This window comes from Accipiter gentilis, chromosome 34, assembly GCF_929443795.1.
Source record: "Accipiter gentilis chromosome 34, bAccGen1.1, whole genome shotgun sequence".
Classification (NCBI taxonomy): Eukaryota; Metazoa; Chordata; class Aves; order Accipitriformes; family Accipitridae; genus Astur; species Astur gentilis.
In genome coordinates this window covers 17,361,707-17,377,548 of record NC_064913.1, presented here as the reverse complement: position 1 = coordinate 17,377,548, position 15,842 = coordinate 17,361,707, and the positions used below count along the sequence as shown (strand labels likewise).

Genomic DNA, 15,842 nt, shown 5'->3' with positions numbered 1-15,842 from the left:
GGATTAAAAACTTCAACATATGTGATTATTCTCTTTCGCCTTTAAAAGTACTAATTTCACAATAAGCCTATGTACAAAAAATTACAACCATTCATTGTCTACGTAATCTTTACTGTGCAACAAAATAAAAGCCATACAATAATCTTTCAACTGTGGATTTGTAAAATGCCTGAAAACAAAAGGAAGTTTGTATGTACTCTGCCAAGACCTTGCTTACTTTCTCAAAAAGAAGAGAAAAAAGTTCAGTGATGGAAAGAGCTACCGAGAATGCCCTAAAAGAGTTACAGTTCAGATGTTTCTATTTATCTCACCTATGATAGCACTTCATAAAAACGGTTTATCCTGCTCTTCTAAATCTGAGTCACTAAGATCCTTAGAAGTCTAAGCCAGATTCTGCTCAAGAGTACTAATGGTAGGTAGAGCTTTTTAAGGAAACCACAAATGAGAATTGCTGAATTCTAGATTACTTTGGCTTCGTGTTCTTAAGATGTAACTTAATAGAGTATTCCAGAATAAAATTTCTGTGGAGCTACAGCAGGTGTAAGCCTATATTCTGGTAAATAACCGTGTCAATCAAAAGGGGAAAGGAGGGAAACATTTCTTGGAAACTCTTCCTAGTTAGGAACATCTTTATCATCACATGAAATCATCTAGTCTGATCTTCAGTGTAAGCAGACCAGGATATTCTAAGGAGTAACTCAGGTACCATTCTCATCTTCTAACCCATTAACAGCATCTCGGATAGGAATTAAATCCCTAAACCTTTAATGGAAAGGAGATTCACTTTCAGTCCTATGCAAATTTTTAAGAGGGGTAGCTAACTCTTTAATACATTGTACCTAACAAATAGTCTGGAATTGACAGCCATTATATCTTTAAAGCTAAATAAAGCCCTTTGTTATCACAAATCTCTTCCCCTTCAGTGTACTTTGACTGGGAGGTAATTTGATTCTAACCTTCTCTTGAACATACTCCACTGACAAAGCCTCAGTCTGCAAAGTAGCAACCGGCTTATTCCATGGTTTATTTTCCTTGCACCATTCTTCTGAACCATTTCTAGGTTATCTAAGTAACTTCAGAAGTGTCAGAAAAACCCACATGTAAAGTCACAATAATTATTTTCATGATACCATGTGCTGCTCAGTACCTCTAGCTGATTTCAGTCCTCCTATAAACCAACAGACCTTATTTTGCTGTATTACAGTATGCACTCTTGTTATTTGATTATCCACCACACCCCCTCCAGTCCTCTTCAACATTACTGTCTGCCAAAATGCATTTTGTTCCCCAGGTGATCTGTTTCTAAAAAAAATTACTTGCCTTTAACTACAGGAAGGTTTGCCAGAATTCATCTCATCATCCAACACAACACTACTTCCCTCATCTGTCACCTTTAACCACTACCACACCCATTTCACATTTTCTTCTATATCACAGCCATTGTATCCATTGGATTATGTTGATTGCACCAGGAAGAATCAACTCTGCTCCCAGTCCATTCACTGTAGCCCCTTTTTTATCTCCTTCAGGCACCTTCCAGAATACCCAAACTGCACTGTATCTGGCTCAGCTCTTCTCTAGGCCCTCAGTGGTACCTCAGTAGCCCTTACACAGCATATGGGTTGTGGTTTAATTCAAAGCACCCCAAATAATGAGAAGGCTGTCTCAGAGCCTACAATTCTTGTTTACCATAACAGACAAGGTACAGTAGGATGAAAGACCACAGAAGTGTCTTGTAAAAATCATCTTCCTCCTGTTATTCAGCTGCATTAAGAAAAATTTGATACCAAGCTAAACGATTATAAACCATTGCTAAAAGCTGAGTATACATCACTACCATGCAATAGCTATGTACATTGTTCAGAAAAATACAAAACTTTTCCATTTACTGTACACCAAGACTCTAATTTACAGTGATACAGATTTTCTTAACTTTACGTAAGTAGTGAAGACTTCAGGATAGAGAGAGCAATAAAGACAGGGGAAAGCCTCAAATTAAAACCTCGGTAATTAAATCATTCCCAGTACAACTTGGGAAAGCAGGTTGTCTTCTGGGTAAGTCATAGGTTTGCACAGCTTTTAGAACACCAGTATTTTGAAAATATTTGTTTTGTACAACTTGTTTTATCTCCAGTGATTAAGTTCTGCGTAAATGTGCTCTCTCAATTTCTAGAATATTTGTATATTAATGAGGTGTCTCATTCAGTTTGACTAGAACCTACAAGATAAAATACATATTTAATCACAAATACTACAGAAAAGCCCTCACAAGCGTTAATTTTAAATACAAGTCTTGCATTATACTCAAACCACAAGCAACTGAACTCTGGTTTTGCAAGTTAATCATGAAACTTGGCAATAAATGTACCAAGACACCTTTTCGTATGACCACCATCATTACAAATAGGTAAATATGCAAGAATACACAAATCCAATAACAAAGAAAAAACCACATCCCCTGAAAATATGGCCACACAAAGCTTACCTTTTCTAGTGCTCTTAAAAAAAGAAAACAAAAGTGAATTCTGTTCCGCAGTATAGACCAACCAACATTTTACAGTGAGGATTTGTTCCACACTGATCCTTGCATTTCACATCAGCTGGAAATACCTATTCACTAGTGCAAAATAGTTTCATTGGTATTAGCATTTATACTTAGTAAAGTATAAACATTAAATTTATGACACATTTTCAAATCAAGATATTGCAAGAAAGAGTGAAATATTAATGTAAAGTTTAAGTGTAAACTCGTTGGATGCATACCTGCACGCTGGCTGTTACAACTGGAGACCCTGAGGCAGAAGATGGTCTGTGTGGAGTTGACAATTGTTTAGTAGCACCCTGTGTTCCACTTCCTGCTCCCCCAGACAGACTAGTCCTACTAGCTCCACTTGAGTTAAGGTTACTGCCTCTGCTGGCAGGTACATTCATTCCAACTCCACCCAAATTACTTTTACCAACAGTTCCAGAAGGAGAAGAGTTGGGCAATTTTGAAGAAGCCTGAGGGTTCTTTGCAGGCTGAAGGCCTGAGGTGCGATTAGAGGGCAGCAAATTCATTGTGGGAGACTGCCTGCTGATATTTACACCACTGGTCTGTTTATGAAGGGGGTTGTTGCTGGAGTGACTACTCTGGGAAACTAGTGCACTTGAACTGGAAGAACTGGGTGTTGTTGCAGGCCTGGGGGATGAGGTGGACTTGGATGAAAATTTAGGTGATGCATTGGGCTTGGGTGTCACAGAGGGCTTAGATGCAGTGGGCTTGGGAGAGGCAGCAGGTTTGGGAGAGGCAGCCATGGAAAAGGGAGGCTTGAAACCCTGGGAAGAAACTTGTGACACCATAGCCTTGGCTAAATAGTTACTAGAGGTAGAGGTGCTGGATGTTGTCCGAGAAACCAGTGGGTGAGACACTTGAGAGCTGCTTCCAGATGAGGGATTAGACAAAGGCAGGCGATATACTACAGACTTATCTTGAGTCTTGATGACTGGTGATGAGCAAGACAGTTTGGGATTACTACTCAATTTCACCACTGGATTGGTCTGTGATTTACTAATAGTTGCTTGTAAAGGAGATACATATTTCTGCTGTACAGCTGAATGCTGGTGCACCTTTGTCACTTGTGATGTTGAGGAAGAACCACCTTGAGCCTCAGAAGATGATACTAAGATATTAGCATCCTTGGTTCTTTGAGAGGAGGTGGAAATAGCTGCTTGGGTCTTAGAGGAAGAAGCATGAGTCTGCGAAGAGGAGGAAGCAGCTTGGATCTGGCTTGACCTCTGTAGTCCTTGCTGAAGTAGTTTGGCTGGCAAAGGCTCTAAGGAAACCTTAGGATTTTGAATTGAAGATCCAGCAATAAGGCCTGAAGAGATACCAGTGTGAACTAGGTCCTGGGGTTTCTTTGGTACTGGCCCTGTGTGACCAGCAATAAGACTTGATGAATGGGGTGTTTGAGTGGGCTCTACTTTCTTTGAAGTTGCCAGGGGCAACTTACTCATAATGCTTGCTAGTTTCTCTTCCCTCAGCCCAGGGCGAGGTCTAGATGTTGGTGTGTCTATGGTGGACCCAAGAGGTGATCCCTTGGCACCATTATTGATAACTGCCAGAGCATCAGAAATAGAGTCCAGTGAGGGTGGGTGGAAAGAGAGGTCTTCATCCAGTGAGTCATCCAAGCAGATAGTCTCTGGAGCTGGTGTGCAGCTAGAGCTGGCTGGGGTGCAGACAGGTGTGCTGGAACTCAGTAGAGTAGCACAACTGGAATTAACTGAAGTCATACAGGTTTTCTGTTCTTTCTTTGGACTGGAGTCCTGAGAATGAAGAGATAAGAAAAGACAGGTTTAATAGCCTTTCTGGAGTAGATCTAAAGTCTTCTTTAGTGTAATACTATTATTCTGTAAATTCAGATGAACCCAAGATCTACTATTGAAATTTTCATATTAAGATACCTATGATATCTAGGTGTTGGAGTCCTGTGTGCTAATTCAGTATTTGTATTTAAAAACCTAGTGCTGTTGCTCCACAAAAAAACACCCCACATGGTTAAGAATAATCAGTGCTGTGAAGAACAGGGTAGCTAAATTGATCGCTAGGTAAAATTGCTACTGAACTAAGACAACACCTAGTCGTGTCTAATGAGAACCTCTATCAACTTACTATGTTATCCTCCTAACCACACATTTTTCCATTGTTGCCAAATTTAATACACGCTGAAAGCAAACACAAAGCATGCATTTAAAAAGTGTGAAACTTTACTGGAACTAGTACCTCTTCGTAGTAAATTTTTAAAAAACTAATATAGCTTTAAGTAACAAACTTATACAGAAGTCTTTTGTACCACTTTCTTTGAAGTAATATACCACCAAGTCAATAAGCTCTTATAGCATTTCCTGATGGAACACTTCTGCCAGAATTTTTCTGGATCAGAGGCAGGAAACAGGTTGTATCAAATGGTCATATAAAATTAAGGTATCTAAATAGGCATTTACCTTCACTTTGGGTTTAGGGGCCAGAATTACCTTCTTCTTTGCCCTAAAACAGAGGAGATACATGCACATCAGAAGACAAAAGACAGGCAAGTCATTTTAGTTTGAACTGTTACCCTGATTATATCCCAATAAACTAGAAGGGTGACTACTGGAGAGTCCAGCTTTAATAATAAAAGATCCTTGAAACAGAAAATGTGTTAAAATGTAGGGGGGAAAGAACAAGCACACTTTTAATCCTTTTTTTTTTTGTCACGTATCTCTAAGAAAATTAGATGCAAAGTTCCCTGAATTGCTGGTATAACTTGATATATATCAGGAGAGCTATTTTTTACTTTTCCGATTTAGAGAAACTTCAAAATATTAAGTCATTTCAGCCTCTTATAATCTTTAGAGTTTTTCTACTTAGCAGAGCTTTGTCTAAACTGAAGTCATCTATAATGGTTATATAATTTCACTTTACATTGAATGTTTTTGTCACAGAGGAGTATACTTTGTGTTCTCACTTATATCTCAAACCACATAAAAACAGTTCCCCCCCTCCCCCTCCCCAAAAGTGGTTTCTTTGGCTTATCAACTGTGAAACAGTTGTATCTAACCTATGTTTGCTGCAATAAGGCATTTAACAAACTTCCAGGTTCTTTTGCACTGTGAGTGAACACCATAGTACCAACTACAGTTACAGGAGCAAGGACAGCATTAAGGATTATGAGTCATCAGCTTCAACTTAGAAGTTAAGCATTTCACACCTTCTTTTCTCATCTCTATTTCTTCAAGAGGATCAACAGATTTACATCTTATAGGTCATTTATTCTCCTTTCCTAAGCAACTAGGAATATGCCTGGTTAAAAAAAGACCTTAATGTAGGTGGACCATCACTCAGTTTTGGTACTATGTACAAGAATATCCTATGTTAATCATATTTATCACAAAGACTGCAATTTGGGCATTATTCAAAGTCATTTCTGGATTAATGCGAGCAGCTCCCAAGAGGGACATAGCGTTGTCTGAAAATCAAGAAGGTAAAATTCAGCTAAGATGCACAGCCTTCTGTGGTTAGAGATATTTATAAGAAAAAATGCAGGAAGTACTGCAGTCTCCGAGTTCAATTCAATATGCTGCACCGCAAAATTAGAGGTATAGTGTTTTGAAATACTTTGAGTAAATAGCATTAATCCAAGGATGAATATCCACTTGAGTTACCTAGCCACTTCATAACTGAGTTAAAATATAATGCCACAAGAACATTACAGTTATATGTCTAAATTAAAGCATAAAAAAATTAACACTGGAAGTCTCTTCAAACAAAACCCAAAATATCTCCCTTTCCTCCCCTTCATCCAAAAAAGATAGCATGAAGATAGAAAAAAATGCTATGAACAACCTAAAGATACTAGTAAGTTGTCGATACTATACTCACGGAGCAGAAGTGAGGTGATTGTGTACACTTCGGCTTTCTTTAAAAAGCATCCTAAAAGAGTGGTGAGAAAAGAAACATAAGGTGATTCTACAGGGACAATAAGCATATGACCACCAAATACACAAGTGTTCTTGAATTTTCAGAACCACCCTTTGATTATCTGTCCCCAAAGCAGCTAGTAGGTAGTTTGTACTGCTATCATGATGTTCCAAGGCAGCCATAAACAGAAAAATGCTAAAAAAAATATTAATTTCAAGTTTATATTTGAAATACCTCAGTAAATGGCCAAGAAGTCAACAGAATGGAATATTACCTCCTTCAGCTGGACAGAAGAAATACATTTTTCATTCTCTCTCCTCAAAGGCTACCGAAATATTTTAAGAATCACATTAAGGTTTATTGTAAACTCTTCACACTATGTGTCCACACATTGATCATAGGTTTGGGTTTTGTGGTTAGTTTGTTGTGTGGTTGGTTTTTTTTTTAAAGCACGGAGGAAAAAAAATCAGAATACAGTAGCCAAGCTTGTTTCTAATTTTCTTCAGTATTTTGCATAGGTCATTGCGTATCATTTCTGTGACTTCAGTTACACTGGACTCACACGTACACTTTACAGAGCCAATGAATAGCAAGAGTTGGTATGACAAATCTCAACACTACATGTCCTTTTATTTCCATGTTATCAACTCCTGAGCTGACAAGTGGGAAGTGAAAATGATTCCTGACCTGTACCTATCCTACAGCTTGCTACCCAAATGCAAATAAACAGACAGCTAATGAAAACGTGGTCCCTTTCCCTGTTTCCAGGTAGGTAAACGAAAACAGACAAGGTTTTTGTACACCACTGCCATCACACTAACACTGACCACATAATGAACAGCTGTCTAAACAAGAATTTTTCACCACTGATAACACATCCTGTAGAGCTGCAATACTTATAAAAAATTCAAGTATCCACAAATCTCATATAATCTGGTAAGAAGACATTGACATCCTCTCAAGTTCCAATGCCTTAGTTCTCAGATTCCACTTTCAGCTCCATTTTCACATTTTTTTCACCATACTAACCTCCAAATCTGTATTACAGTGCTCCCCATTAGTGACTACTGAATGCCTATGAAGAACACCATGGAGCAAAAGGAACATTCCTCATTACAGGTTCAGTGTGCCACTTTCTGACCTACCCAGCTTCTCCAGAGTATTCCCCTCCCCAGCTCCTTCATGGTGCTTTGTCTATTCCTTAATCTTTTTCATTTAGGAATGAAAATCCAAAATTAATATGAGGCCCCATTAATTTGTAGTATCATCCTTAAAGGTTCAAGACAGAAGTGTAACTACTACAGGAAAAGAAGTCAAAGCTAAGGTTCAAAGCAAGGACAGTGCAGTTTATGTTCCAAAGAACGAACGTGCTTGGAAAATAACCCCTCCATTGCATACCTGTACTTAGATGTAAGAGGTGGTGAGAGAGATCATTATGAGATTGTTTCTTTCTATCATGACTTCAACTGTGCTGTTTGACCTGCACAAATGTGCTGCCAGCCTACTTGCATGACCACTTCCGAAGATGATGAAACTCTTGGCATTAAAAGGAAACAGACTTCCTGTTGTTCCTGACACTTTTTTTTGAACATACACATATTTAGGTTGCAGGCTTTTTTAAGACATACATGGAATTAAATTAATATGCAACCCAGCTGCAAAAAAGTGGGTTATGTTATTTGAAAAGGCTTTGGGATCCTTTAGGACAAAAAGCATTTCTCTAAATCCATGAGTATCAGTAAAACAATCTCATGTGGCAGAGTATAGAAGTTACATACTGAAAATTCATGTGACAAAGGTAGTTGTGGTACACATGGACAAATGAATGAGGTGCAATTTAAAGGTACAATCAACACCCTACCTCATGCTTGTATACTAAGCTATGAGGAACTTTAAATATAGTTAACTTTGAAAGAGCAAGAAATTTTTCCTCTGGGCTGAACCCACAAAGCTCTGGTACCATAGACCTACTCTGATAAGTAAGAATTCCTTATGAAATACATAGCCAGTAGGTAATTTTTTAACATTAAATGCGCAAATTTTTTTCTGATTTACACAGTTCCTTCTCACTTGAGGCCACGTATAAAGGTAAAAAATTATAAACCCTCAGCATGATAATCCCTACCCTCATATCCCTACAAAATGAGCACCCAGCACACAAATAACATGTGCTGTATTATGAGCTACCACTGTCAGATTCCAGGAAATACTTGCTTTTCCTCTTTTCCATGCATAACTGTTTGCCTACAAATTACAATCCATCACTTCCTAAACCAACAGCAGGGAAGCGCCTCCCTGTAAATACAGGACAATTTGTATATCATTATGGTACCAAAACTACCCAGTGGGTAAATCAAGTCCTGCTGGTCAACAGAAAGTTCTGATCAGGCAGCTCTTTGGGTTTGTTTGGGTTTTGTTGGTGGTTGTTGTTTGTTTGTTTTCCAGTTTTGTTTTTTTTTTTTTTTTTTTTTTTTTTGGGGGGGGGGGGAGAGTTTGTTTTTGTTTTGGGTTTGTTTGCTTTTCGTCTTCTTTTGTTGAAACCACTTTTATAGATAGTTTAAAAGCTTATGGAAATTTTCAGCACACTTATACAGAAATGAGAGAACCATATGTGTTATATGGCTTTCAAATACAAAATTTTGTTTTACTTCTATGTATTCTTCGATGACCTCACACTATCACTTAGCTATTTTGCCACTATCATCAGTGACCTCCGTATCTGTTCTTAAGCTAAACTGGGACTCCTTGTCTCGCCTACTTCAAAACCTTCATAAGAGATAACATCTCACTCATCAGCATACTTACTATATAAAATTAGATCCTTGAACAGACATAAATCAGCTGTATGCCAATGTAAAACTTCATTTGTTCCTTTCATTACTATTTGTCACGGTTTAACCCAAGCCAGCAACTAAGCCCCACGCAGCCACTCACTCACCTCCCTCACTGTGGGATGGGGGAGAGAATCAGAAGAATAGAAGTGAGAAAACTCATGGGTTGAGATAAAGACAGTTTCATAGATAAAGCAAAAGCTGCACATGCAAAAAAGGAAACCAAGGAATACATTCCCCACGTCCCATGGGCAGGCAGGTGTTCAGCCATCCCCAGGAAAGCAGGGGTTGGTCTATCACGCCTAACGGTGACTTGGGAAGACAAACGCCATTGCTCTGAACGTCCCCCCCCTTCCTCCTCCTTCCACCAGCGTTATAAGCTGAGGATGACATCATGTGGTCTGGAATAGCCCTTGGGTCAGTTGGGGTCAGCTGTCCCGGCTGTGTGTCCCGTGTCCCCCCCCCCCCCAACTCCTTGTGCTCCCCCCAGCCTGCTCACTGCTGGGGTGGGGTGAGAAGCAGAACAGCCCTTGGCTCTGTGTAAGCACTGCTCAGCAGTAACGAAAACATCCCTGAGTTATCTACACTGTTTTCAGCACAAATCCAAAACACAGCCCCTTACGAGCTACTGTGAAGAAAATTAACACTATCCCAGCCAAAACCAGCACACTGTGTCACAAGCAGCTTATCACAACCTCATTTTCTATGCTGACTATTCTAGGAAATTTCTCAGTACAGTTATTTTTACAGGTTGATACAGATTTGACTAATCTACAATCAAGGTATTCTTAAGCAAATTGATTAGTATTGTATTATTTAGCTTTTAGTTAGGTCAAGATTTGATGGGAAATTGTCTTTCGTAATGGGTGCTACAGAAGAACTCCCGTCATCTACGTTTGCTTCTTTTCTTCCACTTCAGTGTGTTTGAAAACTTCACCAAATTTGTATTTAACAATGATGACTATTGCTCTCATTTTATTTTTTCCCCTTTGTGTGGTTGTTTCCTCTCAGTAAGTCAGGAGGAAGCAAGCGTTAAGTTTTCATTAAGAAACTGGCCAGCATTTTAACCGCAGCATCACAGAGCATCCCAATTGCACACAGGAAATAAAGAGCACAAACCTTAATGTTTTGTGAACTCTGGTGTTGAAATTCCAGCTTTTAATTTTAAAGTCTGTCACACTGCATTATCAGACTGCTTACAACATATAGGCAAAACTAGTTTTTATATCACTGTCACTTTCTATATTGCCGAAAGAACTTCCCAAGCAGTTACCCCCGCCTCATACTTCCCCCTCAAACGGAGCATCACACACTGTGTTATGAACTTTAGTAAATTCAGACTCCAGCAGATGACAAAAGCAAATAGTTCTTTAAGGAAAACAGAGGTTTAAGCTCTCAGGCTTGCCAACAAGATAGAAAATTAATTTCTGAAAAACATTTTACTAAAATATTCCAGTTCCACTGACATATTTTGAAGTTGAGACAAATGTATGACTATAACTAAGATCCAAGAAGTAGTTAACACCAAAATGAATAGATATATAAAGCAGGTATCTTACCTTGCCTGCATCCAGCCTTTAGGCCAAAGTGGTTTCACTTCCGTTTCCATAAACGTTTTGAGGTAATCTTCAGCAGACTGACTTCTATTTGGCTCTAGCTCATAGCATCCCAGCTTGATCTTGACAAGATTACACAACAGAGACCTGCAGAAAGAAACACAAATATTGGAAGAAACAATCCTTTCAAAAATCTCAGCAGAAAAAGGCTGAGAAATAGACGCACTGATGCTACACAGCTCCTTTCCACTGCCAGTTGTAGGAAGAGCTCAGTTCCAACTGCTTTTTTGGAAGTTTGCCACTGCACAGCTTTGCTACTACAACTGGTATGATGTGCCACTGTCACTTCTCCATTTCCAACAGATCATATGGCTCTTTTTTTTCATCCTTACTATCATTTTGTTACTGGTTTTACATTTTCTTTGTGGTTTCCTCATAGCTGAAACATCTTCTCTCACTTTGCTCAGAGTGACCTCTATCTCATTTGAGATGGAGAATGTCTGAAAGCAAGTGAAATCCATTCTATACTGAGTATCTCAACAGAAGATTCTGACAGGGCTTCTGTCCTTTACTGTCCTTAAAAATATAAAAATGCACACAGTTAAGTAACATTGGCCTTTCAGAGCCTCTTGAATGAAAAAACCCAACAAATTTAAATGTCATCTTTAAATATGGCTCCCCTCCAGGTTAGTCCAAGCTATACTAGTTGGATGTACTCCATGAAGCTTGCTTCCCTGTTGCCTTAGCATACTACAAAGACTCATCATGAGAAGTACACCAGCCCCTTTTAATAGTATGCATCCTTGTACTAAAATTAGCTTAGACATTGCATAGGAAATTACCAATTTAGAAGTATCTGCTCGCTTAAAAGCCTATCTAGATTATTTAAATAATAGTCATCTTAGTTTTCAGTAAAATCTATTCTAGGAAACAGAACAGTGAGAATTCATCATTTCAGACAAGGATCTGTGTTGCTCTTGAGAGGTAACATAGAACTTGTGTTCAGAGGGGATGGGAGGGGTTAAGATTCATGCATTCTGAATGCTGGCTTGAAGAAGAACTAGGAGGCTTACCAAACCAGAAATGCCAATTTTGATGGTCTGCCCTACAGTGGCAGAAATCTTTACCACTCATTGGGTGACAGTGTTTTGTGACCTATTCCTAGAATGGTGGGAAGCAGGTGTAACTCTGCTTACAGCTCTGTTCTTTGCTTAAAGAAGCCTCAAGTCCTAGGACCAGGAAAATTCTCATGTATTTGGAAAAAGCAGATAAACAAGCAGTGGAAAAAAAGGGTTGGACATAGGATGATCTTGCCTTTCAAGTTACAGAAAAGGGTGTTTTACCATTGCAGTGTTCTAGCTTGCCTATTTAGCTCCAACACTCTAAAACTTCTGAGAATTATTATTTATTAAACAGTATCATGTAATAACATCCCCTTGGGGATACCTTTATGAAGTCAGTCAAAACTCTTGGTGGAAGAAGTAGTTTTGTCTCACCTCACTGTGTCATCCCAATGAAACTTCTTTCTGGGTCCCACAACCCTCTTTCCAGGTTTCTCATCATCATCTTCCTCTGATCCATTTTTCTCTCGTTCATCTTCCGCTTGCAACCTACAGTTGGAACAACAGTTTTCTTTATAGGTATACAATACAGACAAAATGTTTCCTTGATAAAGAAGTGTTATTTTAGGTGTTAGAGGAAAAAAAAAAAAAAAAGGACCTATCTTCAGATTCTCTTTATACCCTTCTTGAAAGGGTAAACAGTTCATCTTCCTCTCCCCACTGCTTTATGGACCTCAGAGACAAGTGAAAAGGACACATTGTATGGAGGCTATCAAGGATGCTGGCTATAAGCTTCATGTAGTGCTTCTACTAGGAAATGACAGGATGCTTATCAATCTATTAACTATGAGGGAACAAGGACAAAATATGCCAAGATCCTGAACACACCATCCCCCTCCATTAATCCAGCATTTTAAGAATCTCCAGTATCCTTCTCACAGTTTATAATTTCATTCTCTCAAGACTATTTCAATCAGGTAACAGAACTTTTCTAGAGTCAGGTGATAGCGTCACTTCCACAAAACTAACTACTTTGTACAGTTCAAAACTTACAGACACCTGTAAGCTGGAGCTGAGTACTTTACTGAGCTCAGGGAATGAACATGGAGACAGACTTCCAACTGGACTCTAGAACCAGCATGCACAGACTCCAGAAATACCTACTTGGCATTCTTGGCTTGATTGCGGGCCTGACAGTCCTCTTGATACTTGCATAACTGTTCAGGCATGACGTTACTGACAGCCAGTTTCAGCTTTTGCAGTGGTTCTCTCAAGCGGTCATCCTGTGAAAAGATAAGCACCAAAGCAGTCCCATTAGATTCAATGTAAAGAGTGTTTCAGATAGCTTCACAAAAATTATTTCCCGCTCACTCCTGAGGCAATATTCGCAGTACAAACTATTGACTGCAACAGCCATTGCCTACCCAGCACTTGAATCCTGTTAGGTGCAACAGCATTATAGAAATGCACATACTTGAAATTCTTCATACAACTCATCTAAGTGTTGAGACCAGAAACGATGAAAGATAGTCACAAGGAAACATATCATGAATATCCCAAAACATTATGGCATGATCTCATTAAATAATGCTTTTTAATCAAAATAGGGAAGGGAAGAAAACCTGAGGGAAAAAGCAAGATGACTTGACTGATGAGTATCTCAACACTGGCAAATAAATATCCAATTAACAAAGTCCCCTAAAACTCTGTGGTATAAGAACATTCTAGGTAATGAACAAAATATATGTATTAGATTATGTGAGTATTAGATTATTATCATATATAATTTATGTACCTCAAAGGTAAGGACTATGTATCTGGAACTGTCTCCAAACATTAGGAACTTCAAACATTCAAGTAATATACTATATACTTCCCTACATGTTTTAAATACTCTTTCTACATCTTCTGACTTTACATGCTTAATCATAACCGCTTTTTGATAAGAACTAGAATACTATGTGCTATCATGTCCTATGCTTAGAAATAACATATGATTCTGTTTGCCGCCTTAGCAAGTTCTGAGATCTCTGCATTCATGATCCTCAGATCCTCTGCCAGATTTAGTCCTGTATTTCATCTAAAGAATTGGGTCAGGATACTTCAGATCACAGATAACTTTTTTCTTCAACAGGAAAACATAATTCTTTAAGAGAAATGCAACTGCAAATGACATATAAAGTATTTGTAAGACCTAGTCACAAACGCAAATTCACAAGAACAGTACAGGCTGGGTCATCTATTACCTGTCTAGCCTTTCTTTTTTCTTGACACAAAAGTGAATGCAATAGTAATCTTTTTTTTTTAGGCCGTCATAACCGTTATTATTGTGGTTTTCTATTTCTGCTACTTTGATATGTACCCTGTACCCAGCATTCAAGATGAAAGCACTTCATTCTCAAATAAATGGTCTGAAATACTTAAAATACTTCTTCCTAAAGTAGTGACAATGGCAGGTACACAGGAAAAAAAAAAGCTTTTAAGCTGATCTAGCAACTGATCCAAAAATTTTGCTTTACTGGAGACATGTCGCTGTTGCTCTAGTCTCCTGCATTCTGTCCTCATCACTACTACACAACTGACTCATGCTAGAGCTAATCTCCCTATCATTACCTGGACATTGAGGTGTAACTTCTTCAGACGCTTTATCAGTGTGTCCTTATTGCATGGGACAAAAGCCTCAAGGTGAGAGTACACTCCATTGCGGATGGCAGGATTTATCTCCTGTAACTGTAGCTCAATACTGACAAACAAACAAGAGACAGTCAAGCAGTGAGGCACCCCAAGATGAAGATGACAACCGAACAAAAACCTAAGGAAGCTTTGTATGCATAACATATTCTAGCTATGCATACTAAAAATAGCAGCTTGGAACATTTGCAGATAAACTTTTGTAAAAAAGGAGGAAGTCTTAATCAATGGCAAGAAACCATTCATATACACACTTCACCAATGTTGAACACTGTTATTCAAAATTTCATTTACTCCCACCATTGCACATCAATCTCGATACAATTTTGACTGCTGCAGTCTTCTAGAGATTACCTTTTGTTTCTTAGAATACAAACACAGAACCTTTTATATATTGAACGCTTGAAGGACTACAGACTAAAAAGAGCTGGCATTTTCCTTCATGAAAGCGGAAGGTGGTTTGAGTTACGAAAGTGGGGGACAGGAAGAAATAATGGCAGTTTTGTTTAAATTTACACATGAAGTCAAGGATATAGGGAACTACAAAACACATTACACTGGATAAAGACAGAGAGTCATGACAGGAATTGTATTCATGTATAAATCTCTTTAGCTAATAACTAGCTTAGACTGATCTACCTTCATTGACTTTTAAGGGCTTTGTTGGAACAACCTCAATAATATTTCCTCTTCTGTACTTTTCCTTTCGCCCCCTTTCCAAAAAGGGAAGGTTGTATAGATAAGCACTTACTCCAGCAGAATATTATTCATGTCTTGTGTGAAAAACTTCTTCCTGCCTTCTTCATCAAACATCTTGGCGGCCTGAAAATACAGCAATAAAGAGTATCCAAGTTCATAGACCATTTTGTCACAACAACCTTTGTATCTTTACTTTTACACCTGTATCACATTCTTATTTTCCAGAGAACAGCATTACTTGGAAAAAAATAAACAAAACTAAACTATACTCAGCTGTTTAGAAAAAAGGTGAGATTGTTATTATTATTCTCAAATAAAAACCCCTTGCTCTAGGGCAAACAAACACTCTATTTAGCATCTGCCTGGATCACTATGTTAACACATTCACCTTTTCAATAACCATGAAGAAAATGGTAGAGGTGTTTTATTATCTCACCACCAACAACATTCCACTACCACTGTTTGTTTTAAATAGGAATATTGCTTGACAAGTCAAGCAGGCAAAAGCATCAACACATTTCTACTCTCAATCTATGAAAGGCTCCCCTTCTACCTGCTATGTGCTTCA

The 15,842-nt window shown here is 38.4% G+C and overlaps 1 protein-coding gene across 5 annotated transcripts in view; it reads right to left on the bottom strand.

Annotated features, from left to right (window-relative positions):
- UBN2 (ubinuclein 2) overlaps positions 1 to 15,842 on the bottom strand; it is a 57,486-nt gene that overhangs the window by 12,555 nt on the left and 29,089 nt on the right. For all 5 annotated transcript variants that reach the window (XR_007504603.1, XR_007504602.1, XR_007504604.1 and 2 more), the window contains exons 7-14: positions 15,327 to 15,397; positions 14,498 to 14,627; positions 13,049 to 13,167; positions 12,320 to 12,433; positions 10,827 to 10,970; positions 6,398 to 6,448; positions 4,981 to 5,023; positions 2,764 to 4,302 (exon numbers count right to left, since the gene is read on the bottom strand). Coding sequence is in view for 2 of the 5 variants with exons in the window: in XM_049791945.1 (XP_049647902.1) it covers positions 2,764 to 4,302; positions 4,981 to 5,023; positions 6,398 to 6,448; positions 10,827 to 10,970; positions 12,320 to 12,433; positions 13,049 to 13,167; positions 14,498 to 14,627; positions 15,327 to 15,397 (2,211 nt within the window). In the remaining 3 variants the exon portion in view is untranslated. The remainder of the gene's footprint in view (positions 1 to 2,763; positions 4,303 to 4,980; positions 5,024 to 6,397; positions 6,449 to 10,826; positions 10,971 to 12,319; positions 12,434 to 13,048; positions 13,168 to 14,497; positions 14,628 to 15,326; positions 15,398 to 15,842) is intronic.